The 27,094-nt window shown below is 38.9% G+C and overlaps 1 protein-coding gene across 8 annotated transcripts in view; it reads right to left on the bottom strand.

Annotated features, from left to right (window-relative positions):
• Positions 1–27,094, bottom strand: part of ST18 (ST18 C2H2C-type zinc finger transcription factor) — a 172,645-nt gene that overhangs the window by 32,485 nt on the left and 113,066 nt on the right. For 2 of the 8 annotated variants that reach the window (XM_086742326.1, XM_086742323.1), the window contains exons 1-8: positions 18,776–18,962; positions 15,287–15,305; positions 13,693–14,483; positions 10,805–10,939; positions 8,939–9,029; positions 7,282–7,386; positions 5,667–5,872; positions 2,276–2,487 (exon numbers count right to left, since the gene is read on the bottom strand). In XM_086742326.1, coding sequence (XP_086598452.1) covers positions 2,276–2,487; positions 5,667–5,872; positions 7,282–7,386; positions 8,939–9,029; positions 10,805–10,939; positions 13,693–14,483; positions 15,287–15,305; positions 18,776–18,953 — 1,737 coding nt within the window. In that variant the 5' untranslated portion in view covers positions 18,954–18,962. Of the gene's footprint in view, positions 1–2,275; positions 2,488–5,666; positions 5,873–7,281; positions 7,387–8,938; positions 9,030–10,804; positions 10,940–12,446; positions 12,471–13,692; positions 14,491–15,286; positions 15,306–17,507; positions 17,512–18,770; positions 18,970–27,094 lie in introns of those variants that run through there. The other 6 variants (XM_086742325.1, XM_086742324.1, XM_086742320.1 and 3 more) reach the window with 6 other exon arrangements.

Genomic DNA, 27,094 nt, shown 5'->3' on the forward strand with positions numbered 1-27,094 from the left:
GAGAGATTTGAACATAACCACCCTACACAGGTATTTTCAGACCTGTTGAATGTGTATGCTGTCAAGAGTATAAAAAGGAAATTGTTAACTCTGTAGTTATCCATTGATGCTTCACTATTTGACTACAAACATTGATAAAATCTCAAGAGATGTTGTATATAATCTAAAAATTTGTAAGATATTCTAGCAGTTAAACATTTACCTTTGTGGAAAATAACAGCCACAAAATAATTCACAAACGTTGATAAATGGATAGCAGTTTCTTTAAAAATAACCTTATTTTTTTCTTCATATTTTAAAATAAGAAAGCATCTTCATTAAAGAGAGTCTGGCTACTTATTTCCACATTTTTTTTTAATTTGATTTCTCTATGATAAAAGTAATAAATAGCCAAAACCAAATAAAAATGGGTTTTGTGTGATTTTGGCCACCAAAATTGTTTGGGGCTTACTTGCCTGTGTTCTGGCCAGAAGCTAATTCTGATTCTTCTGTCAGTTGTTTTGTAGCAGTATGCCCTCCAGAAAGTCTGGCAAAAGTGGAGGCAGACAGATAGCAAGGTATGCAGGTGATTTTCTTTTAGGTTGGATTGCTGGCTGTGAAAAAGGAGTAACCTATGTGCCCCAAGTGTCCCTCCACATTGATATTCTTATGTTAACTTCCATTTAACCTTCCCCATGATTTGGCAACTGTGAAGCAGGTATGGAGGAGAAAATCTTTGGGTTATGTCTGGTCCCTTTACTGCTCTTCTCTGGCAAGAAAGGTCTGTTGTCGAGGTCAGCCAAAGGCTGCGGCAGCAATTTAATCCAGCCATTGGGATCAGTTTCCACTTCCCTGCTAGAAGTCTCTATTGAAGACTGGTCGAAGGAGCTTTTTGCAGCAGATATCAGGGACAGATCTGTCATCTGGGAGAAGTTCTGTGAGCAGTCTTTGGGGCAGATAATGTCTGAGTTACAGAGGATGCATGTGGATGCACTCTGAAAAATCAAGCCTGGGGCATCACCCTACATTTGTTTCAAGATCCAACACTACACAAGTAGAAGCCAAAGGCAGGAAAGTAGGGCATACCACTCTACAAAGGCACAAGGCTTGGAATACCTAAAAAGGTGTTTCACTGGTGGTAAAATTAATGGTTCCACTCGAAGAATAATAGCTAACCTGTCAGCAATGAAAACCCAACCAAATCGTAGACCAACAGCTGTGGAAGCCACCTCTAGCCATACTGAGCCTGGTGCTACAACAGACAAGGCAGAGTGACACTGACTTCCAGAGAAATAGGTCATCTGTCTTTTAAAGCACACATCATGACTCAGAGTCCCACAGCAGAAACACACCTGCTACTCTGTGTTTTGATAAATACACCTCTCTTCACTCTCCAGTGATTTCTTCTCATGTTCTGGTAATGGCACCCTCTCATCTATGCAGAGCTTTGAAAAGTTGCATTGTAGTGGAGCATGTGTGACTTTAATACAAATAATAAACAACAGTGCTTCCACAACCACAGTCATCAGAAGAAAATCTTGTCTATTTTCATCAGCAATATAATACCACGTAATGGCACAGAAAATAAGGCTCATAGCACACACGGTATCATTTGTAAATCGTAAAGATCTGTGAGGAAACGCAGAGCAGAAACCAAAACATGAAAGCCACACAAACATCTACGATATTAGGCAGCTTTCCATTATGACAGACTCACCCAAATTGTCTGTCTCCAAACGCTGTGGGCCTGATTCTCCTCTCTTGCCAGCAGAAAGGAGAATTTTACCAGTCAGTTGTTATTTCCCTCCCTACACCTTGTCAAACTGTCATGAGCTCCAAACACAACAGATTCAATAAGTGTAGTTCTGTTCCATTGCTAGCAAAATGTCATATTGATTAATCATATGATTTTTATTTATTTAATTTTTTAATCAGCCTGCAAAATGATTGCTTATGGCAGGTTCCAGAGGGAGGAAAATTCCCTTTTTAAACAGATCTAACTCATTATTCCCCATGGACTGTTGCTAAATTTCAAATATCCTTCTTTTTTCCTCCCACAAAACTCCCCCCTTGTATTTAGGGCTCGATTATGAAAAGAGTAACAACATAATTCCTGCTATTTATTATTTTTATCAGAGCTGGTCACTACATTACTGTTTTTTTCTCTGTCTCTCTTCAAAAGAGCATGCAAACAGAAGCCTCCTTTTTGGGATTTAATGCAGTCACTAACATGAAAGACAGTTTATTCGCACAGTTCAGTAGCTAGCACACCCTCCAGGTTCTTGGACTACCCTACCTTGGCAGACAGACTCTGTGGTTTGTTGGAGAGGATCTCTGCTGCTTCCCTGCAGCGGGTGGAAAGGTTCAGGATAGCAGCAGCTGCTGCTATGTGGGTGTCTTCACTACATTGACCGTAGCTATAAGAGTTGGCATGGCAAGGGCTCTGTGTGTGGGCGCTAGCACTAGGCAGTCGATTAGAAAATTTCACTGGATTTGAAAAATGCTTTGCTGTTGAAGAAAGATTTGATTAGCAATTGCATGTATGAGATTTTCCCCGTTAAATAGTTTTGTTTCTCAGACTACAATTTCACACATTAAAATATTCACAGAATACATTTAAAACAATCCATTTCCTATTGGAAGTAAAGGTTTGTTGTAAAAATGGCTTCAGAAACATGATAATTTAATTTATACCCAGAAAATACATATCTTTCAACAAAGCACCTGAGACTTTTACTCAGATTTTACTCATTTTTTACTCAAGTATTAAAAGCAATGATGTCCAAGGAAAGACTAAACAAGCATCACTGTGTTATCCGTTGTGACCTGACAACACTGGTGGGCAAATGCAACTGTAAACATATCCTTATAAAGGCTTCCTCTTGGAGCTTTATTGTGTAAAAAACAACAGTGACTTGTCCAGTCTTAGCTAAAACAACACTGCTTACCCTGCTTAAATGAAAAGTCTATTATTTAAATAGCTTTGCTTATGTGAGTAAGGAGAACAGGACCAGCCTCTTGAATGAACCACAGCAGTCAGATAAGAACATTACCTGTTAGGAATATTCAGTCCTGATTTTGTGGAAATTTTTCAAAATGTAAGTCTACCCTTTAATCAATTGAAAAATATAATGACAAAGAACATTCAGCACAAAACCGATCTTAGCTCACTGCCTTCTGTTGGCTATCATTTGGAATAATACGTGGATTTACTAGGCACAAAGAGGTAAGTTGAGAATGAAAAACTAACAGGTGAACAGAAAAGCATTTTCACAGATAAAAGTGGTATGTGTGGTTCTTTATTTTCTGTTCCAGCAGCAGCACTTTAAAACAGGTAGAAAGAACTCTGCTCTCTGTTCTGGATTTTGGAGCTTGAGATGTCATTAACTGTAGCAGGGAAAACACAGCACCATGATCTCAGCTCTTAGTAAGCAATAATCGCTTCTTTTGTCTGTGGCTCTCACAGTGTCCTACAAAGATAAATGAAGCAAAATCCAATTTCTCAGCCTACACCCAGATACACCAAGAACATTTCTGTGTATAGCCATCTGCTCGCTCCATAAAGATCTGAGCCTCAAGGCTCTGGATCCTTTTGGATGTGGAGTTTTTGCTGAGTGCATTTTAATGCTAAGACCTACACAAGACATTCAAGACACTCTTCTTTCCTCAAACTTGGGATGCTCTAAAAGCAACACTTGTCCTTGTGCACTGACGGTAGCTGAATGCTATATTCAGTATTTCTAAGTACTGGAGGCATTTCAGTAGAGCGATACATAAAAGCCTCATGATTCAGTTCTCTCTTTCTCCAGTGCAAATGAAAATACGTTTATCTGCCCTACTGTAAAACTGTAGTACAAGCAAGAGGGTTTACATTTTTAGCAGTTACTACAGTTAACTTCAAATTATATTTAAAAACCAAAAAAGTGGATTTTCCATTGCCCGCTCTGAAAGACCAAAAAAAAAAAAAAAGGCAGGCTGTGAAAGATGCATATTTTGTTAACAAATCAAGTTTATAAGTGCAGAATCCACAGAGGGCTAATGATGGGCTTTTGGCTAGCTACATATTTACACAGGATACTGAACCAGTCACTGCATCATCAGCTTCTTATTGCCAACTTCTGTATATCTGCACAGTTAAAGCACTCACCTGCTCTTTTACTTCCACCTTTCCATTAAAATAATAGCTGCACACTGCAATCTTTGCAAGAACAACAGGCTGTAAACTTCAGCCCTGATATACATTATACATAAATTGCATATATATGGATTTGCATTTGTATAAGAACATTTCAATCATTTTTTCCTTGAAATGAACCTGTGAAATAGACATACATCTGTGCAAAGAGACAGCTAAAGGGAATATTCAGTTTTACAAAAAAAAATTGCAAAAGTCTAACACCCAAGAAGCTGGCAATGCACATATTTGCATTCATTTGAACAAGCCTATTTTCCAGGCCAGATAAATATCTACTTTTCATCTGCAATTTTAAATAGAGTATTTATATATATACACAACCACATAGATACCCACAAACATATATATGTGTGTTTGTTGTAACAGACACATAAGCAAATATATATGTAAATATAATATAATATATAAAACATATAGAATATTATGCAGTATTAGAAGTATAATATTATATTATATTATATTTACATATATACAAATTTCTGCTTTTCTGTTCACCTTGGTAAGAATATTCTGTTTTGTTGAGATAAGTGGGATGCAATTTGCTTTCCTTTTTTCTTTTGCTTTCAAAATTTTTTGTCCTGTACAAAACTAAAACCAACTAAAGAGTCTTTTGTTACATTGTTTTAGATCTATTCTCTTCTGAACCCAAATATGGTGCAATAAAACCCTTTCTTCCATTTGCCTCATGGCAAAAGAATCATTTGTTTCTTTGAACTAAAGACTATATTCTAATGATCAATACAATGACAGAATCTTGCTGAAGTTTCCCATGCAGATTGTGAAGAGCATCTGCAATAAATAATCTCCAATAATAATAAATAATGTTCACACTGGGGTATCTCATTTGTACAGAGTAGTACCTCAGCAAATCTGTAAGTGATGCAAGCAGAGGAATCTTGATAACAATTTGATACATTGGATATATCTGCACTACAAATATGATATTGTACAGAAATATGAGATATCAAAACAAATTTAATCCAGGCCTGGAAGTAATGCAGCTGAGGCACATGGTCATCTAGGAGGAATAATACCTGTATGGATGCATATAAAAGGTATCTGAAATGCCTTCTAAAACCTAACTTGGATTTCTCTGTACTACAATTCATTACGTCTTGTGCAGACACATTCCGTAGAAATTCTCATGGCAGTATCCTGTCACATAAAGATATCACAATTTAGCTAAGGAAGAATATAACAGATAAAACATAAACCATTCCTTTTTGCTCCTCTTTTCCCCTGATAATTGCATTTAAAATAAACATCAAACAAATAAAGCTTATAGTGATGATATATACTGTTCTAGCATTCTGTATTTAGCAAACTAGTGTTTAGCATTTAGCATTTAGCATTCTGGCCACAAGTGGTTAAAGATGCTTCCTATAGATAATTTTTGAATTCAAGACGTTTTAAAGTAAAACAAGCAAAAAAAAAAAAAAAAGTCATTGACATTTTGCCCATTTTCCAAGAGATAATGGAATTTCAAGCTTACATTCTAGGAACTGGGGTGTTTTTCGTCCTTGTGCCACAGGTGCTATTGTGCGTTTGCCAAAGACTTGTGCATCAAAGCTGGCATAATCAAATGGTACTTTCCCAAACTTCTCCTGTTCTTTTGTCAAGGTGGCTCTGGAGGAGGTAACCGGCTGTGAAGTTCTGTAATTAAACTGAGCTACCTCAGGCTGCTTTGCTAAATTTGTCCTGCAGAGAGAAGGAAAAGAATGAATGAGAAAGATAAGAATATCTTTAAACAATATTTTATTGAAAAACAGGATATGGTTGTATCTCAGTGTCAGAAAGTGTGTTATCACATTTGAATCTCACTGGCAGGTGTTTACAAGAAATAAATAATGTAAATATGGTGGCTGACCTAGTAGTAGTTGGAGTACTTTGACTTCATAGATGTTCAAAGCCGCGGACATAAAAAAAATCTAGTATTCTCTAGTAACAGTGTGGGCTATTTACATAAAAGACACTGATTTACTTCTAGATTACCACTGTAGCATGGTGCTTCCTTTATGTCTCAAAATTGTCTAGATTTTTGCTAGGCAAAGGACTTGCAGTTTTATGCATCACTGTTGTTCTCACTTTACTGTGAATAAGTATGGTATAAATATAGTATAAGATGATCCAAAATAATTGGTTCTGTTATTTGGGAGGAAAGAATGATTTATGGTGTGTTATTCCATTTACTTACTGTTCAATAACTACTTGTCTTTAGTAATTTCCTAAGGACTTTTCATATGTAGAGTTAAGGCACGTGCAGTTGGCAGACACATGGACATAATATTCTATAATGGCTCTGAAGGAACCATTAGAGCTGATCATGTCAATAATCCACAAATTAAAGTGTCCCCAAATAGACCTGAATATAATAGGTTGTAATGGTCGTGGTGCCAATGATGTGCAAATTATGCTTGTCTGTAGGGTCCATATAACTCTCAAACAAAATACAATTGCAATAAAAAATGCTTCCCCTTTTTGATGCCATTGTATAAAAAAAAATAAATTAAACTAATTAAACCAATAAACTTAAAATAAAGAAACTCAAAATAGGAATGATTCAATTGTGGGGAAATAGAATAAGCAGAGTTCTCAACCCTTTCAGAAAACTGCAATGCCAATACAACACGCTACCTGAGATCACTGGAAGATTCTTCTGAAAAGAATCACAAAATAAATGAGTGGTATGCTGTTAAATATGCAATAAGGTCAAAGAGATCTTTAATCAAGTTTCAGTTGTCAAAATATTTTAATAAAGGAACAGTTCTTGAAAATTGTTTAAAACATTTCAGCAAGATAGATTTGGTTTACAAGAGAAACACATTTGAGAACCATTGATTAGGCTATTTGTATTGAAGTAGGAATATATTTTATTGCTTTTCAACATATATATCTATTGTCTTTAACGTCAGCCACACACACAAGAACTAGCAGAACGCTGCTTGATAATTTTGAGACACAGTCAAGTCATTTAGCTTTGCAGAGGTTCATCTTGGAATACTGACTTACCTCTGTAGCTAAATTTGAAATGGGTGAAAGACCTGAGGAATGATCAACAGAGTTTGTGCAGAAATACTTTGGAGAGATCAGTTCATGAGGGCTCCTACCTGTGAGTCTGATCATGACACTGCCCAGCTTTTGGAGACTCAAGTTGGTTCTTTTCCTGGGACATTGCCAACTTTTCAGCTGCAGCAATTGGACAACCAGAAAGACTGTTTAAAAGCAAGGTGAAAAGAAAAAAAAAAAAAACAAGAAAAAAAACCCATTAAAATTAAATATTAAGTAAAGAAAATGTGTGCTGTGCAACCCAATGACTTTAAACTTCTCTGGTGCCCTGTGCGTCTACGGGAGCTGCTGCTGTTATAGTCCAGATTCATCTGCTTTTCAGCCCTTAATGTGAAACTGTGAAATCTGTATATTTGAGGTGATATATCTGGAAACTAAATCATGTAGGAGTGTTCCCCAGTTCAGCTTTGATGTTTTGTGGCTGGCAAGTCACTAGTAAATTTTTTGACAAATGACATTTACTTTATCAGCTAAACCATGCATATATGCCTCCTGCTGATTAAAAGGAAAGTGAATTGGGAAAAAAACCAGGGATATGTGAGTGACTGTTACCAAAAAAAACCAGATTTTGTCATTTCAAGTTGTGCTTTCTCTTTTTTTTTTTTTTTTGCTATTTAATTTCTTAGATTAGAACATGTTTTCTTACCCTATTCATGGATTGCTTATGAAACAGCTAATATGCTGCAAAGATGACTGGGGATTTAAAACAGGAAGCACAATGAAAAAATATTTACTGGTTCCTTATGTGTTCTTGTAGAGGATCTTGTAATCTCTCTGAGAAAGACTAAGTTTTTGTATTAAAGATAGTAATATAGTATGATAATCCTTGATTTTGCTATACTTATACAATAACCAATCAATCAATCAGCAGCAAAAAAAAAAGAAAATCACACCAAAATTCAGTTCCACAAAGAAAGTTCATTTTGAAATTTTTCTGAACCAAATTTGATTGTAAGATTGACATTATGTTTTTGCAGGATCACTATAATAAAATATTTTGGCTTGCTGGCCTCCAGCAGAAAGCACTACTGAGAAGAGCCATGCTGACAGCAGTGGCTTGCTGGAGACAGAGCACGTCAGCTCTCTGCCTCACCTGCAGCCCAGCTGTGATTCCCCAGCTGCTGTCTGGAAGGCTTTTCCCAATTTTACTTTCTCCCTGCAGGCAGCAAGTTAAGTGGACAAGAGTGTTCCAAAAGGGAAGATGACATTCCTGAGGGTAATAAATGGAGTTAGTTTTACACATGGATTCTAAGATATTCCATTTAAAATTTTCTGCTTTGCTAAAAGGGAATGTGCCTTGATGGGAAGTTCCTGCCAAGGACTACCATGGATGTGGTGTAAAAGAAAGAGGCTTTGGTTTCCACTGGGTTTTCCAGTTGTAGTAGTAATAATGTATTTGTTCATTCCTACTCTTTTTACATTATGATGTTTCACTGTGCAGACTGTGACGAAATTGTAGTTTAAAATCTCATTTGTGAAAAATGGTAGTGGAATTGCCCTCCTCAGTGGTGCAACCATTTTTTATATAATGAAACCAAATGAACCGAATGCAGTTATTGGTTATAAATAATACAGGCTACCCTTGCAGTTCATAGGCGTTCTGCAATGCAGTACATAATGTCTAATTCCAAGATGTGCCCCTCAACTTATTCCCGAGTACATGTTAGATTTTAAATTGACAGGAACTTTTCCATCTACCTTCTGTGCGTGTTGCGATTGCTGTTGACATGTCCTCTTCCAGTGCATCCTGGGGTGGGGCACTTTAAAACATTTTCATGCATGGCAAGAACTAAACAGGAATAATAATAATAAAAAAGAGGTGATAATAAACATGCAGCAATTAAAAAGATATATATTAAAAAACAAACATTTGAGTATGAACATTTCTTCTTTGCACTCAGATTCTCAATTCTGTTCCATTTTGACCACAAAAAAAAAAAAAAAAAAGGAGAGGCAAAGGCTGGTGTCTCCAGCACAAACCAATTTATCTCTATATTGCTGTATTGTGATTTTGCACATGCACATAATTGTTTCTAGGGACTTTAGAAGAACAAAGGTGTAAGTTAGCAAGTATGCTACATCATGATGCCATTTACCCTCTGATTCATACACAGCTAACAGTCAATCAGAAAAGCAGGGTGATAGAGGAGCCCTGGGCCACACAATAGTTCTATGTATAGCTGCAGTCTCTCTCTGTCTCAGAGAGGGCAAGCTCTTAGGTACAGGAAGGCTTTTTATGCCTAGTACCTGAGTAAGATGATCTGATCTGAATATGTCCCCTTTGAACCCTTTGAATCTTCTGAACACCTGAGCTGTGCTGAAACTACACTGGACCAATTGGTCATGCTCCTAAGCAGCTACTTACACTCTCAGCAGTGGTTACAATCTCTTGCATGTACATTTCTTACACCCTTTGATGTGGATCATCTTTACTAAGACTAAGATATACATCTATGTTAAACAGGATACGTCTTTCTAAGTCTACGCTCACGACTTCAGTACTGCATTACCCCTTCGGGTGCACAGTTCTGTCAAGGAATCAAATTATATTTTATTTTTGGGGATTTTGTTTTATCAGCAGGACAGAACACATCTGATTGGAAGTATGATGATTAACAAGGACTTGTTAATTTTAACTTTTTAGGAAGTTAATGTTGCTAAGGCCTTCCAAATGCAGCAGCCTGCTTAACTCAGCAGATGTTTGCATACATACAGTTTAGTATCAGATTTTTTTTTAAAAAAGAGAGCTATAGTTAGGAACGGGATGTTGGTAAAATGCAAGTATCCTTTTAATTTGTTGTTATGCATGCCACCACAAAAACAATTTAAGTAACTAGATTGTTTAAGCGAATAGTTTCACATTAGGTTTTGGCTTACTATGCAGCATTTCATTGCATCACATTGCAGGATTACACACACACACACACGGACCAATATAGTCAGATCAGCAGAGTTAGAAATAAGCAAGAAAATTTAGGCCAGACTGGGCATAAAAGGGTTAGCATGACACAGTCATAAGAGAGAGACCTGCTGTGGAAGAATGCTGGGATATATCCATGGAAGAAGTCTTTCTGAGCTCAGTGGTAAGGGGGCCAGTGGAAACATCTCTGAATAAGCATGCCCAGGCCTCTTGGTTATCGGCAGTGAAAACCAGCAGCCTTGGTGTGCGACTACTGCAAATCAAGTTGCAGCTCTGAAACAAGCAGGCGATGTCTGTGCTGCATGCCTTAGCAAAGGCATGGGCAAGTAAGATCTTGAAGATTTATAAGACTACAACATGCAGGTCTGCTGTCAGCATGGGGACAATTTGGCTCTGACCTTATTCTTCCCAGGCCACCTGAGGATCCTACTGTAATGCTAAGGAGCACTTGACCTTCACAAGTGTGGGAAGTAGGACTGTGACTAAGAGCTGGAGGGCAAAGGACGCCCGATGGCTCCTCTCTCAGCCTCGTTCTGCAATCTCACCCAGAAAAAGTGGGTTTCTTTTCCAGCATGAGCACACACTACTCACAATATCAGGCCAGATCCAGTTGTTATTCTGGACTGCAGGGTGACGATACTCACTTTCTAGTGGCACTCTAACTTTATGTGGACAGCCTGAGAGACTGCGGTGGTGAGGGTAGAGCCCAGTCACGTGCCCTGTGCCATCACATCCTGGGATGGGACATTTGGTTTCTCTCTTTTCAGGCCTGGGTGAATCTGTAGAGAAATCAGACAAGGATTTTGTTTGGTTTTTAGCCCCCGTCTGCACTCAGATGAGCGATCCTAGCAATGTGATACTCTCTATTTTGTACGTCAGATGTAATCCCTGCACAAAGTTTTAACAGAGATGTGTGCGATTTAAATATCTCTAGGTTTTCACAGTGTCCTTTAAAGAAGGGCTCCCTCCTCCCCATATGCCGTTTATGTGCTAAACTATATAGCATTAGGATTGCAGTGCCATTTATTCCATTCAGAGCCTCAAACAGGACAGAAGCCACAATCCAATAAGCCAGAAAACTGGCAGCACCACCCGACAGCAAGATGTATAAAGGAATAAATAGAAAAGCAGAAATCTTTTACTCTGTTAATGTCAGACTCCAGGAAGCTGGGACGACCAAATAAAAGCTGAGGTGTGAAACAAACAAACAAACAAACAAAAAGCATTTCAACCAGCAGCCATGACTTAAATATCGCCGATCTCTAGGCTGTAGGTTCTTTGTTAGGAAACTGAATACATGCCACTTCACATTTGAGAGGCAAGGCAAGCAGCTCCCTCTGGTACACATGGCAATGCCGCTTTGTAGAGCAGCCCACAAAGACACTGAAAACATGGAGCAGCCGATACCCTTTCAAAGGCGAGGTCTCAGCCCAGCCCCGCAGCTACCACTCTGTAACGGCTGCAGTGCATTCCCAGTTTTTGTTTCAAGTACCTAGAATTGTGCAAGAAGCACTGGTCAGAAAGCCTTCATTTGATTTCCAATGCAGGATCAAAAGTCTGGGCGAGAAGGGACTGAATTCTGGTCCAGAAATTCTCTTGTGAGAAATCTGGAGGAAGTGGCCGCATAAATTGCTGAGGATGGTTTTAGCTCCATCTGTGGTTGGCTGCCAACAGCATTCGGCACTGGGGGAGAAAACAGCTGCAGCCAGCACAGGGAGCAGTCTCCTCCGAGCTAATTTTGTTGGACTGCGAGGTAGGACATGCTTAGGGTCCGGATTGCCAGAGATAGTAGAGAGTTAAACTTCCTGGCAAGATTTTAGGTTAAAAAAAAAAAAATAGGGAGGAAAGAAAATAGACTGAGCATCAACAGGAGACCACATGCCTTTTAGAATCACTGCAAATGGAAAGTGCTGCAATAGTGGACAGAAAATAGAGGGACTTTGAAATATGATTTAATTTTTCCCCCACTAATTGGAAAGGTTTATCATTAAAAAGATGGAAAAATATAAATCTAATCTATGTTTTTTGGATGTAGGGTCCAAGAAAGAAAATTAAGAGCTGATGGATTTGATGGTGTATTTTTTAGAAATAAAAATGAATTAATTATATAAAGTGAAAAAAATTGTGTGCTTGATACTTCATTGACTAAAAACATATGATGTTTACACAACCTGAACAATGCCTCATTTGTTCCTCCATGAGTGTTACCTCTGAACACACCTATAAACTACAGCTAATAATAATATGAGGCAAATCAGGAAGGGTCAGATTCTGCCACATGCTTACCATCACTGCTCCTTCCTGTGTGTGCTGTGAGAAAGTCACATTAACACCAATGTGAACCTGGTGAACACTGTTGGTCTCAGGATAAGAAAAGGTATCTGTAAAATGCCTGCATATACCATAGGCATCTGAGCAAATAAAGGTTCATGTACTTTAGCGGGGAGGTAGACTAATGCCATGCATGCACAGCTTAAGACATGCTAATGAAAAGACTGCTTGAGACAGAAAAATGAGATGCATGCATATTCTTCCCAAATACTAAACCAAATATTTTATAGTTGCAACTTCTAAAAAAAAATTGTCAGTTTTCTTATACACTAAATTCTTTAGATAACTAAACTACTACAATATTTGTATTGTCCACAGGGACTACTCTAAAGTAAAAGTAAAAATACCAAAGTTTATCAAAAGCAGAAATTGCAGCAATGCTAGGGTGACCTCACTATATTTGAAAGTCCAAAAGCAAAAGTCAAAGGAGAGATTAATGTGTTGTTACTTACTAAAGCAAGGACTGTGCTGATAAAATGACATCTTTTGATGTTCTGTAATTATCCTAAATTGAGGAGTTTCATATGACACAGCCCAGTTTTCAAATCAAACCCAAGTCTTTTAAATGTCCACTTCTGGAAGCCTGATTAAGTACTGATAATGGAGCAATGTTCCTACAGCTTTGTAGGATGCCACAAACCGTCAGAAACAATAAAGATTTTGGAACTTACTGGTAATTCTGCTGATGGTGAATGAGCCAGAAGAGCACGGCTTGTGCTTTCCTGGCTCAGAAGTGCTGGCTGTAGCAAAATGTAGTGTTGATATGTGAAGTAGACTGAACTCAGAAACAGGAATTATGTGGTATGTTTGGGAGAGGCCACGTTTTCACCCTAACCTTTCCTTAAGCACCATTTCAGTGCCTTCTCTTTTGGCTGCTGAAATTTAGGAGGTATGTATTAGCACCCTATGGAGGAGGAGGTGGAGGAGGAGGAGGAAAAGGAGGAGAAGGAGTGTCAGTGCCAGCTACAGAGCCCTTTTAGTACCCATTACTGATCATTTCACATAGCGGTTTGGCAGGAAGCCAAGTACCTAGCGTTTAACCTGGTTAGATGTAAGGCACTAGTGTGAAGGTACATAATTAACAAAATTACCAGCTAAATTCCAAGTTCTTTACAGTTGCTATAAAACCCAGCTCAGAATCCTCTATCAGTCACAGGATAAATGCTTAAGCCAGTAAGAACAGCCAAAAATACTTCCTTACGTTTGTTGCTAAATATCTGTCTCCCACCAATGTCAATAACTTTGGTTTGTCTCCTTTCCCCTGCTAGATGCTCCAGAAGAAACCTATCCAGTTCCTTGTAGCTGCTGTGGAACACATGCCCTTGCTCTGCCTGCAGAGCGATTGCTTGTTCTAGCAAACTCAAGTTGCCTTTTGTTTTGTCCAGCTCAACCGACACTTCTGTGGTTTCTGACAGGCACTCATTGTCGTCTTCTTCACTTTCAGGGAAGGGATTCTGAATTCTTTTCTCAAAAGGATCTGGGTGAGACTCCTGGGGTGCTCTTAGCTCTCTTTCTGAGTCACAAAGTGTTTCACAAGGGCCAAATTCTACTTCTTCCTTCTTAATTTCTGGGACTTCCAGGGTTTTAGGTTGATTACACTCTATAGTATACTTCTGAGTTACATGGGGCTTTACACTAGTTTCTTCTGAGAAATTTGAGGAGCTGTCCCACTCGTTGTCCATAATTTCAGAGTTACTTTCATTGTCCTCAGATGAACAGTATTTTGGGTCAGAAATAACAGTCTTTTCCTTTCCGTCAGCTGAGTTAATCATGTAACATTCATCAGTGTCATTACTTTCTGTTTTTAAGGATTGAATGCCGCTATCATTTAGATTTTCTGCCACTGTTTGACTGCGTGCATCTTTTGCTAATTTTTCCATGTTCATCAAAGATTTGGCCACGGCATCTTGATAGCCGGAGTAGTTATCTTTTCTTTGACTAGAATTTTCTTGCCCACCCGAATGAGGGGTTTCCTCAGATGATTTTGGAGTACTTCCCTCTGCATCAGAAAAAAAAAAGCAAGAGAAAAATATGTAAGAACAACTGCTTTTTGTACCTTGTAGATGTGATATGAAGATATTTACTTACCAATTGCCATTTCTTTACTCAAAGGTACTCTGAAATTATTGAGTTCACACCAAGGCTGTGTTTGAAATCACTGCTTGTAGCATTAGGAAAAGCCCTTCCAAGTTTATATCTACTTTATATTACAGCTTTAAAGCTATATGAGAAATAAATATGTTGTCATTTTTGAATGAGAGTGAAGACATATATTATCTTAGAGTATATGCACATTCATATACATTCATATAAATACAATATGCCATACATAGATACTATATAGGCACAAAATCTATATAATATATGCATATATAGATATATATACAAGAACACACAAACACTTTTTAAAAATCCTCTGATCTATTTCCACTTTTCTTTCATCTAAGATTCCCAAATATTTTCTCAAAATAGACCCTAATTACAGTCACCTTAGATCCCATGAAAGACCTTGATGGAAAAAACCCTCATTACTTCACAAAGGACAAGCTCCTGGTCACCATTGCAATTGCCACATTAAGTGATAGATCAGGTCATGCACAGCCAAACAGAAATGGTTGTTATGTACAGACTCATAAAGGAGTTGTTAAAGACACCACTGAAGTGCATCCTGTCTTTACAAACATCTTTCTTCAGAAGAAAAGTAGCAGCCAGCAGGTAATAGAGGCTGCATGTAGGAGAGGTTGTCAGTGCAGAAGACAATATGCCTTTTGTATCTCATTTAATTTTTTATAAACATTTCCTCTGACAAGGACACTCAAAAATACATCTCCATCATCTTCCTTTCTGGTAATTATCTCTCTAAAATCAACACTGGTTTGCCAGGATCAAGTAAATATTGCCATAGTAACTAAAAGCATTTTTGGATGAAGGGAAAAATTTAGTCACAACACTAGCCCCTTCAATAATGCTGATTATAGGGTACATTCTTTTGTTGGGATCTATTCAACATAAACTGAAAAATTTAACATTTTACTTCCTAGAAAGGAGGATGAATAAACAAGCACAGACTATTTCATAAGATGTGTCTGTCCTCTCCTGAATCAGAAGAACTCGAGGTTTAAATAATAAATTAAGCATAGTCTAAAATGCAAATGAAGTTTCTCTCAATAACACAGCGAGCTATTAAGAGAAAGTGTAAAGGGTTATGATAATTTTAAAGTATTATGAACTACAGAAAACAAATAAAAAGCATTTTCAGTGAATATGTCCAATTCATTGAACTATTCTCTCAATCCACTTAACTACCCACATGTGTACAATAATGATTTATAGACATTATACCTAATTATGCATATTTGGGCTGTGTTAGAGTGCCTAACAAAAGCTCTAGAAAGCAACAATTACCTCTGTTGCTTAGCTACATAGTTTAAAATATTCCTATTAAGTGCAGATTATTGTGGAGGGGAAAAGGGGGACAAAAATGCACATGTGCACCACAATGCATTTCACTTTACTGCTGCCAAACTGTTAGCATTTTGGGTCATTTCCAGTTTACATAATTGTTTGGTTCAACTGTTTGTTATATGTTAAAAGAAAATATTGATTAATTCTTATTCTTCTTCAGAAAATTGGACTCATGCAGGGAGAGGTGGCCTTGTGCACTGTGTGCAAAAAGTTCTGTTTAAAAAAAAATGTCTGCAAACCGTAGTGTAACTTTTTAGCAGCTGGTCTAGTACCACACACATTGCAGTACTCTGAATAAAGAAGTATGCTGCCTTTTCACATCTCAGCAAGCAAGAGTGATGATTTGGCTCTATAACCAACTTTAGTCAAATGAGTTTTTATTATTTGATCTTCTGCCATTTGGAAAATAATAGAAACTCATCAGTGGGTCATTTCAAAAAGCGAGAAGTTCTAGTTTTAAAAGAAATCTCCCACCCTTAAAAATAAAACAAGCCAAACAAAACTTGATAATAGTAACTAGTCTTTTCAGTTATTTTTCTATGTGAAAGATTAAAAAATAATATAAATGCATGGTAACAGATACTTGGTCCTTAAGTAATCAGCAATTTTTAAACATAATGTTTAAAAATTTATTGTTGAACCAGTCTTAATGGTTCAGCTGATCTAGCTTTGCTTTTCACTTTTACAAGCTGTAAATTTACTTTAAAAATAATCAAAACTCAGCTTAGTTTACAGTTGCATCAATCCATTAACAGAAGCATTAACTGATCAAATGACAAGAATCAGGAGTTCATAACAAAATGAACAATATTACACTAAGAAATAACAAATAATTTTTCATAATGATTTAGTAGTATGCTTCAGCTGAATTTTTTTTTTGTAGCTGGCAAAATTAATTATCACTGACACAAACGGTTTGCAAAAAATCTCACTGATATCAAAAAAATATTTTTGTAATAAGACAGATTTTTTTCTTTTGTCTGAAGTGCTAGGTGCAAATAGGGTTCCACTACATTTATATCAATGAACTTGGCCCAACATCTGCCCTTTTTTAAAAGAAAGAACCACTTAAATAACTTAGGTTCGTCTGTATATGGCACAAGTTCTATCCTTACACCTATCATAGTGCTTTCCCTTCAGTGAGTTCTTCAAGCTGCGCAGAGTACAGACACAAGGGAAAGAAAAACATACGACGACAGCTCTGAATGGTCAGGAACCAGGCTGAATCAATACCAGAAAAATTATCTAAAATCTATGCATCTCAAAAAATCTCCCAAACACACAAACAAAACAAACAAACAAACAAAAAAAAATCCAAGAACTCTTCTTTAAACAGCTTCCCTTCAGACTTCTGGTGTTAGGAGATGGAAACACTCCTTGTAGGCTGCACAGGCACTGAGAACCATGGAGCTTTCTTCTCGATTAAGTTACCTTAGTAATGTCACCCAAAAGACAGAGACACTGGGTAACACCTTGTTAATTAATGTTCTGTTCAAAGAGGGAGTTGCCTTCTAGGCTTTCACAATGACGGGATGCAGACCCCTGGAAGACACTTCTCCTAGAAGCCTTATGAATGACAACTGGCTGAAATCTTTGTCGTATAGAAATGACACAAAGACCTCCACTGATTTTGGTAGAACCAGGATTCAACTCTTCAATCCGAAAGGCAGCCTTCTTCATCTATTTGTTTAATAGTATTCATACGTATAGAATTTGGGGATTTGGTTTTGTTTTAAGGCAATTCTATTTGGAGTGGATAAAGCTATAATTCCTAATCTCAGCTCATCATAGAATCATAGAACAGCCCAGGTGGGAAGGGACCTTGAAAGACCATCTGGTCCAGCCTTTTGTGGGAGACGGTGCCTAGATGAGGTTATCTAACATGCTGTCCTTCCAAAATATTTGAGAAGCTGGTACAAGAAACTGACTAGAAAATAAATTACCTTTAAGCTCCTGTAGCAACCAGCAACTAAGTGGAACACACGTTCATTTTGTTTTCGTAGATTCTATGATTACTAATTTCCTAGATCATGTTGCTTTTACCTTAACCTTTGCTATCTAATGATGACTCTGCCCTTTAAAACAAATGCAGAATGTATTCCACTGATTTCTTCTCACTTGCTTGATTAATAACTTGTGCAGGACTTCTTAAACAAATATGTGATAGCCTATTTACTTTGATATTTTGTTCATCTTGAATATATATAAACATATATTACAAAGAAAAAGCAATAACGACATACTGTAGCTATATCTTTCTGTCTCCGCATCCTCTTCTGTATTTTGCAGCATACACGTTGTAGAAGTTTCTATAAATTGTTGGACGTTTGGCTTAGCTGAGTTGGAATAACAAGTCTAAAAGTGCTGAGTCTAATAATCGTGTTAAACAGAATACACGTAGCAGTCACATGCATGAAATTGCTTTGCTAAACGCTAATGTCAACAATGTTTTGCTAAGCATTTTTTTTTCTTCCTAAGAGCTCTATATATTCCAGTGAAAATCTACTCTTCATAAATGTGTTTTTTTCTCAGTGGTAGGCTTAACCTTGTTCTGTGAGAGAGCTAGTGGAGAAGCAGATTCTGCTCTGTATCCAACCTGCTGCAGTTGTTGTCTGTCTGTGTGACCTATAAAGCACTTACTAGACCCCAGGAGGAGTTATTGTACAAAATAATTGAAAGTACCATGGTTAAATCTAGACAGAAATGCACCATTCTAACCCTGTTAGAAGTAAAACAAATCCTGTATCCTTTGGAAAATACTGCTTCATATCTCCCTTCCTGTGGAACTCAGGTTCAAGCCGAGCCACACTGCACAAGACTACCTGGAGCTGAGCTGCTTTCGAGGACACTGATTTCTTCCTGTAAATCCGTCCTGTCTTCAGTTTCTTCTTTGCATTCCAAGCTGGGGCTGTAGTGGCGGGGTTTCATTAACAGGGACTTCCTTTTGTTGACGGGAACACCTGATACCTGTTCTTCAGCTTTTCTCTTCTTAGCCATGGAGCATTTGTAGGCACTGCAATGATCAGTCAGCAAAGACAGAGAAAAAAGTGAGAGAAGTTGTTCAAAAAATAGCATCATTCTCTCCTTTAATTCTAAGTATAAAAGTGAGGACTGACAAAGTATTAATTCACTTGCAGTTTTAGCAGATTTTATATACTTCTTTCAGCTCCTATAAGATACACATATTGATCTGGACATTAATTTGCTTCTACAGATATTTAGCAAAGCCTTTGCTGTCATGCAGCTGATCTGTATGGCATACAGAAGTTACATCGTATGACATCTCACTAAGGAGATGTGAACCTTCAACCCTCTTTTTAAATAACTTTTTGTGTGATTTGGCTTGATTTCACTGTTCTCTCACATGGAGAATTCTAAGAAATTTATCTAGTATGAATAATAGTGCTCATATTATATCTGTCAGAGATTAAAAAACTACATATATGACTCTGTGTAATCCACTCAATGGTTTCTTGACCTTAGGCACCCCCAGGGTGCGTTAAAAACTACACAATGCCCTTAGGTGTTAGATTTTGCATTTGACTCAGTGACTTAGCTGCAAGATTCGAAAAAAAATCCATGCATTAAAAGAACTGCCATTGGTTAAACATATTACAAACTCAACAGCATAAATTAATCCTTCCAAGGTATCTTATGTGCACTAAATTGGCTCAGGTTCTGATTGTTTTGGATGAAAGCATATGACTAACTTGAGCTTTTTGTTAAAAAAAAATACTCTTTTTTTTTGGCTAAGCACCTTTTTGGCAATTCATCATTGCAAACATGAAGGACATAGAAATATGAAGATCTGCATTTTAGGGGGAATGTTAAAATTCTACCACATGCATCTTAAATACAGTGGATATTCTTGATCTTCTGAAAGCTAAAATGCTATGGGCATCAGGAATACTGCATGCTAAGGACCTGCTGTAGTTGAATATATTATGTCTTCTGTGTTATTTCTCTGTTTATGAATAGAGGATAACACGAATATCATATTAAAGGTCAGAATCACAATGGTATAAGCATCCCCTTGGAAATGATGCCCATATAACAGACATCAGGGATGGATGTAGTGTGGACAAACATGCATAATTTATTTCTAATGAAATATAACCAATAGTTACTTAATTTGTATTTATGAACAGCAGTTCATACCACTCATGTTGTTTCAAGAAAATTGAATAAAAAGCAAACGTTTGAAAACCTGTCACACACAATTGTTGTTATCAACCTAAAGCTTCACTATGTTTGCTTCTGATCTTTCTAATTTATTTGTCAACCTTCAGGTTTATCTCCAGTAGCTACTGTGAGAGTGTTTAGGACAAGTTGAATTCCAGTGTTTAATTCCCCTTTGTTGAAGTTACAGCTATTTCTTATACAAGCATAATTGATAGATTTTTAGAACAGAAGATCCAATTAGATCATAGAATCATAGAATCATAGAATGGTTAGGGTTGGAAGGGACCTTCAAAGGTCATCTAGTCCAACCCCCCTGCAAGGAGCAGGGACATCCCTGACTAGGTCAGGTTGCTCAGAGCCTCATCCAGCCTGGCCTTGAACGTTTCCAGGGATGGGGCCTCCACCACCTTTCTGGGCAACCTGTTCCAGTGTTCTAATCTAAATCTACCCCCCTCTATTTTAAAACCATTACCCCTCGTCCTATTGCAACAAGCCCTACTAAACAGCCTTTCCCCATCTTTCTTGTAGGCCCCCTTGAGGTACTGGAAGACCGCTATCAGGTCTCCCTGGAGCCTCCTCTTCTCCAGGCTGAACAGCCCCAACTCTCTCAGCCTGTCCTCATAAGAGAGGTGCTCCAGCCCTCTGATCATCTTCGTGGCCCTCCTCTGGACCTTCTCCAACTGGTCCATGTCCTTCTTGGGTTGGGGGCTCCAGAACTGAACACAGTACTCCAGGTGGGGTCTCACCAGGGCAGAGTAGAGGGGGAGAATCACCTCCCTCGACCTGCTGGCCACGCTCCTCTTGATGCAGCCCAGGATGCGGTTAGCCTTCTGGGCCACAAGGGCGCATTGCCTGCTCATGTTAAGCTTCTCATCCACCAGCACTCCCAAGTCCTTCTCCTCAGGGCTGCTCTAGATGCATTCCCCGCCCAGCCTGTATTTGTGCCTGGGATTGCCATGACCCAGGTGCAGAACCTTGGACTTGGCCTGGTTGAACTTCAGGAGGTTGGCACGGGCCCACCTCTCCAGCCTGACAATGTCCCTCTGGATGGCATCCCTCCCTTCCAGCGTGTCGACGACACCACACAACTTGGTGTCATCGGCGAACTTGCTGAGGGTGCACTCTATCCCACTGCCCATGTAGCCAACAAAGATGTTGAACAGGGCCGGGCCCAGCACAGACCCCTGAGGGACGCCACTGGTGACCGGTCTCCACATAGACATTGAGCCGTTGAACACCACTCTCTGAGTGCAGCCGTCCAGCCAACTCCTTATCCACCGAGTGGTCCGTCCATCAAACCCATGCCTCTCTAGTTTAGAGAGAAGGATGTCGTGCGGGACAGTGTCAAAAGCTTTGCACAAGTCCAGGTAGATGATGTCAGTTGCTCGTCCCTTGTCCACCGATGCTGTCACCCCATCATAGAAGGCCACCAGATTGGTCAGGCACGATCTGCCCTTGGTGAAGCCATGTTGGCTGTCACCAACCACCTCTTTGCTCTCCATGTGCCTTAGCATGGTTTCCAGGAAAATCTGCTCCATGACCTTACCAGGCACAGAGGTGAGGCTGACCGGCCTGTAGTTACCTGTGTCTTCCTTATTCCCCTTTTTAAAAATTGGGGTTATGTTCCCTCTCTTCCAGTCATCGGGGACCTCACCAGACCGCCACGACTTCTCAAATACGATAGCCAGTGGCTTAGCAACTTCATCTGCCAGTTCCCTCAGGACCCGCGGATGGATCTCATCAGGTCCCATGGACTTGTGCACCTTCAGGTTCCTCAGATGATCCCGAACCTGCTCTTCGAGTACAATGGGCAGTTCTTCATTCTCGCAGTCCCTGCTTGCACCTTCTACAGCTTGGGTGGTGGGACAAGAACTCTTGTTGGTGAAGACTGAGGCAAAAAAGTCATTGAGAACCTCAGCCTTCTCCATGTCCTGGGTAACCAGGACACCAGTTCCCTTTTGGAGGGGGCCTACATTTTCCCTGGACTTTCTTTTGTCCCCTACGTACCTATAAAAGCTCTTCTTGTTGCATTTTATATCCCTGGCCAGATTCAGTTCTGCCAGGGCTTTGGCCTTCCTTACCTTATCCCTGGCCACTCGCGCAGCCTCTTTGTAGTCCTCCCAGGCTACCTGTCCCCACTTCCACCCTCTATAGGCTTCCTTTTTCACTTTCAGTTGGTCCAGGAGCTCCTTGCTCATCCACGCCGGCCTCCTGGCCTTTTTGCCCAACTTGTTTTTCTTCGGGATACACCTCTGCTGAGCTTGGAGGAGGTGCTCCTTGAATATAGACCAACTTTCCTGGGCCCCTCTTCCCTCCAGGGCCGCCTCCCATGGCACTTGGCCCATCAGGTCCCTGAAGAGGCCGAAGTCCGCCTTCCTGAAGTCTAGGGCAGAGAGCTTGCCATGTAGTTTCCTTGCTGCCCCGTGGATCTTGAACTCCACCATGTCATGGTCGCTGCAGCCAAGGCTGCCCTTTAGTTTCACATCCCCCACCAGCCGCTCCCTGTTGGTGAGCACAAGGTCGATCATGGCACCCCTCCTTGTCGGCTCCTCTATCGCCTGCAGGAGGAAGTTGTCATCCACGCATTCCAGGAACCTCCTGGGCTGCCTGTGCCCTGCCGTGTTGTCTCTCCAACAGATGTCAGGGTGGTTGAAGTCCCCCATGAGAACCAGGGCCTGTGACCGTGAGGCTGCTCCTATCTGCCTATAGAGCACTTCATCTGCTCTGTCCTCCTGGCCAGGAGGCCTGTAACAGACCCCCACCGTAACGTCCCCTGTCCGTCCCCATCCTCTAATCTTGACCCATAAGCTCTCTGTCAGCTCTTCCTCCATCCCCTCCTCCATCATCTACTATGCCCTCCTTTGCCACACAGGTCACAGAACTTCATCTAGCTCTTCAACTTCAATCCTGTAATTTGTCTGACTATTGTGTGTCTTCCAGTTCAGTTAAGGGAAAACATGGTAAGATGGTAAGTTAATCACTATGTTCTTGCTGAATAAGTACAATCTTTTTCTAGTAACATGATATTATAAGCCCACCACTGTGGGCTGGCACAGCAGCTATTAAACACCTTTACTTTTCACCACAACTGTGAAAGATAGCCCAACTTCGATGTTAGCAGACCACCGTCAGTACCAGTACGAGGGTTCTGCTGCCACCTGCCACCTGCTGATCTGCTCCGGGAAATGAGAGCACAAGTATCCCACTTGTCTGTAACTACCACCGTTTACAGCAGTAAATCAAAACCTGCTGCATCAATGTCAGGACAGGACATCCACAAATCTGCCTGGAAGCACATTGCTCATGTTAGAAAGTTATGAGAAAGTGATGCATTAGTTTGTCCTTGTCCTATCTTTTTCTGTACACAAGTGGCTACTTGCACAGATTTCCTCTATAGTTCCCACCATTTAAAAATAAGTGAACACAGGAGATTCAGCTTTAAGTAAAATCATTCCTGATGCCTTCCACTATGATTACAGGAAGACGAAAAAAAAACCACAGTTGTTGCTCCTTTCCTAGGAAGTGCAAAATGCTCTCCGTAGGCGGGGAAGAGATTTTTCAACTCCAGAAGAATATGCTCTTGCTTTTGCTTGTGAGTATTTAAAACACTGATTTTCAGTTTTAACTGGAATCTATTAGTTTGCAAGAGCCAGTTTAAAGATCTGCTATTTAACAGCAATTCCCTTTGTTTTCTGCCTTCATAGTGCTTAAAAGTAAAATGAAAATAAAACCAGAAAAACAACTTCACAAGTGATAGTTTTTTCAAGTACTTACACATGATTTGTTAAATATTTGATAATAGACACTGGGAATTTAACTACTATGAAAAGAATATATTTATGCCTTTGTAACATTCATGGTGTGTCAAATTCACCCGTGTCTTAAAAAGTTTGTTTCTTTCTTTTGCTTATGTACATGCACACATACATACCCTTATGTTAGCACAGATTTGTCAAGCTGTAGTTTGTCAAATGGTAAACCTATAATTTAGCTTCTCTATTATTCATCTCATAAATTCAATGTCTAATAGTTTTGTTGCTATTTATCAATGGCCTGCTTGTTGTCATGGAACACTGATTCAGCTGTCAAGGTTATTTGGTAATCTGAGGCTCATAAAACAGGAGAAGCTCTTTTTGTTATGAGCCCAAAGTCAATACATGTTTTTTTTCCCAATTTAACTGTACTTAAATTATACAAATAATAAATCATTTTAGTACTATCTATAATCGAATTTTTGTTATTATTTTTTTAGCCAATGACTCAGTTACCAAAACCAGTCTTCTGTCAGTTATCATAGTGTGAGACAAGAGGTTAAAATCTAAGACATGTGAGACTTAGATGCACATATTGATAAAGACCCCATGATAAATCCTTCATATGTATTTCATACCTAAATATCTGGTTGTTTTTTTTTTTAATTTACTGGGTCCTTCTCTTTCCTTTATTTCTGCTCAGAATATATCTTGGATGGTGTGGGCAGATACTGGTTTTATGCTGGCAGAACAGTGCATTGGCTTCCTACAACGAAGCAATGCCTCAGAAGACAGACAGAGGTTTAAAGCTGTCCTAACCACATACAGCTTTTTGTACTGCTATAAATTGTCATTCTCGTCTTTTTTTTTTTTTTTTCTTGTGGTTGATTCATCTAAGCTATGTGTTTGTCAAGCCTCTACCCCTGCCTTTAACCACTTTCTAGCCAACTAGGATTTTTTGTTGTTAATCTGTTGGCAAGACTTGCAGATTTCTGGGGATTTTTTTCTTATTCACAGCAGCCCGTAGATTGGTAAAGCATGACAACAGGGCAAAGAATTTCCATAGTGGATAAAACTAAGGGCAAGTTCAGCCTGACAACTGGTGCTTACTAGTGTCTGTAATGGATGCCATGTAAAATAATAAGAACAGAACACACTGCATCTCATATACACTCCTTAGCTTCAAGAGATAAAATAATTGTCTTTGAATATCAAGACACTTACATTTATTGTCTAATGCTATTTAAGGAGACCACTCCTCATGTGAGTTTGTGCAAGAATAATTAATAGAACATTTTAGTTTGGGGAGAAAACAGTTTTAAATTCTTTACCTGAATTCTTAAACTGAAAGTAAGCATTAGATTATTAAATTACAATTAAAGGAGACATCATCTTTTGATCTGCAGAATCATTTTAACTTCACACCAGCAGTTACAAGGAGAATATTAGCCTATCTACTCCTTAATCATATCATCATTAAAGATGTTGCCAGATGCTTTAGACCTTGATCAGGTTTTGTTCACAAACTTGCAGATGCCCTAGGACTCTATGGAAGTCAAATACTACAATTTCCTTACAGGAGGGAAAAGTTGGTATTCCAAGATTCATGGACACTTGCCATTCACAGATGAACAGGTAGCTTACAAATGGTTGTCATGGTTGGGCTTTCTTCTAAGAATTTTAAGACTGTACTGAATCAGAGGTACCTAAAAGGAACAGAAATTCTGAATGTTTCCCCACCTTAGTCCTCTTCTGTGTCAACTCTGTGTCCTCTGAGAACAAGAGGAGCTGAATGCTGTCTAACTTTCTAGCACAAGGGCTTCCAAAGGTCTAGGCTATAGCTGAAAGTATCTGAACCCCCAAAATCACACAAAAACCCTGAGCTCCTTCTAAGCTGATGATGAACAGGGGAAATTACTAGCAATGGGTTCACAAAGGGGATTATCTGCTCCTAGGATGGATCACAAGTTGAAATGACATTGATGTTATTGTTTACATCAACCATGAATGTGAGAGATTCATGAAAGGAGTTGGAATGTCCAAACAAAGAGAGCACTGGTAGTCTGATCACTGCAGCTGAAAACCCAAATGACAGCTGTTAATTACAGCAACTTCAGATGGACGACAGTGGTTGGAGAGGAAGGTGGCGAGTGACTGTGACTCAATGGTTTGCTTTGTCTTCAGCTTAAGAGAGGCAGATTTATGTTCTGTTTCCTTAACTAACCCTCATTGTTTGTAAAGAGTCTATGTAAATATATTAATAAATCGTTTCATAGGTAGAATTTGGAGTCTCCATGGAAGGAGTGAAAATCCACATCACTCAGGTCTACAAGGACTAGGGTGCTGTTTCCAGTGCCATGAAATTACTTACGGAATATGAAAGAATTCACATATTCTAACTATAGTCAAAGACAAATCCTAGATTCAGAAAACCAGGCAGAAGTTAGTTTTAAAAGACATGGATTAGTTACAGATTTTATACATAGAGAGGGAAGAATGTTTTCTAAAGGGAGGAAAGTAAACTGTATCACTTTGGACCATGGATACTGGAATATAAAATCTACAAGATTTATGCCGTTGGAAAAAATGACAACTAAACCGTAATTCCATTTACTGCATTCTGTTCTAAAATCCATATAGGTGCTAGATGCAAAAATAAGCATGTCAAAGGGCATACAGAAAATGTTTTGTGAATTAAATAAGGACTTCTTGATCAATCTCTCTCTCTGTTTTGTTTTTTTTTTTTCTTTTAAGGAAGCTATTTAATGAGATGCTTTTCATCAGTGAGAATGGAAGATCAAGAGAAGGCTCTAATTACTTCAACCTATCTCTGTACTCTTCAGCTCTCATTCTTAGAAACATCTGTAAGTTTTACAATACCTTCTATCTTGTTTGCTGTATGGACTACGTACATTCTCAGGATTTCTACAACACTGTATTCTGATGCTCAATGCTGAAATGTACTTCCCATTTCTGAACATTTTTTACTCAGTGTAATATGAAAATATGCTTATAGATGTTTTGTATGTCTGTGAATTTCTCCCTGAATTGTGGAACATGCTGGAGCATGAGTTAATTGAAACGATCATTCTACTCATCTGAAAAAATAGAAGTGAGAAAGACTTGTGAATTGTCAGGCATGGGGAAGCTGGACATGTCCAGAAGCAACAGCTTGCTTTACAAGTTAGAGGGGGCAACACACTG

The sequence above is a fragment of the Chlamydotis macqueenii genome, chromosome 2 (assembly GCF_036417535.1).
Source record: "Chlamydotis macqueenii isolate bChlMac1 chromosome 2, bChlMac1.mat, whole genome shotgun sequence".
NCBI classification, from domain to species: Eukaryota; Metazoa; Chordata; class Aves; order Otidiformes; family Otididae; genus Chlamydotis; species Chlamydotis macqueenii.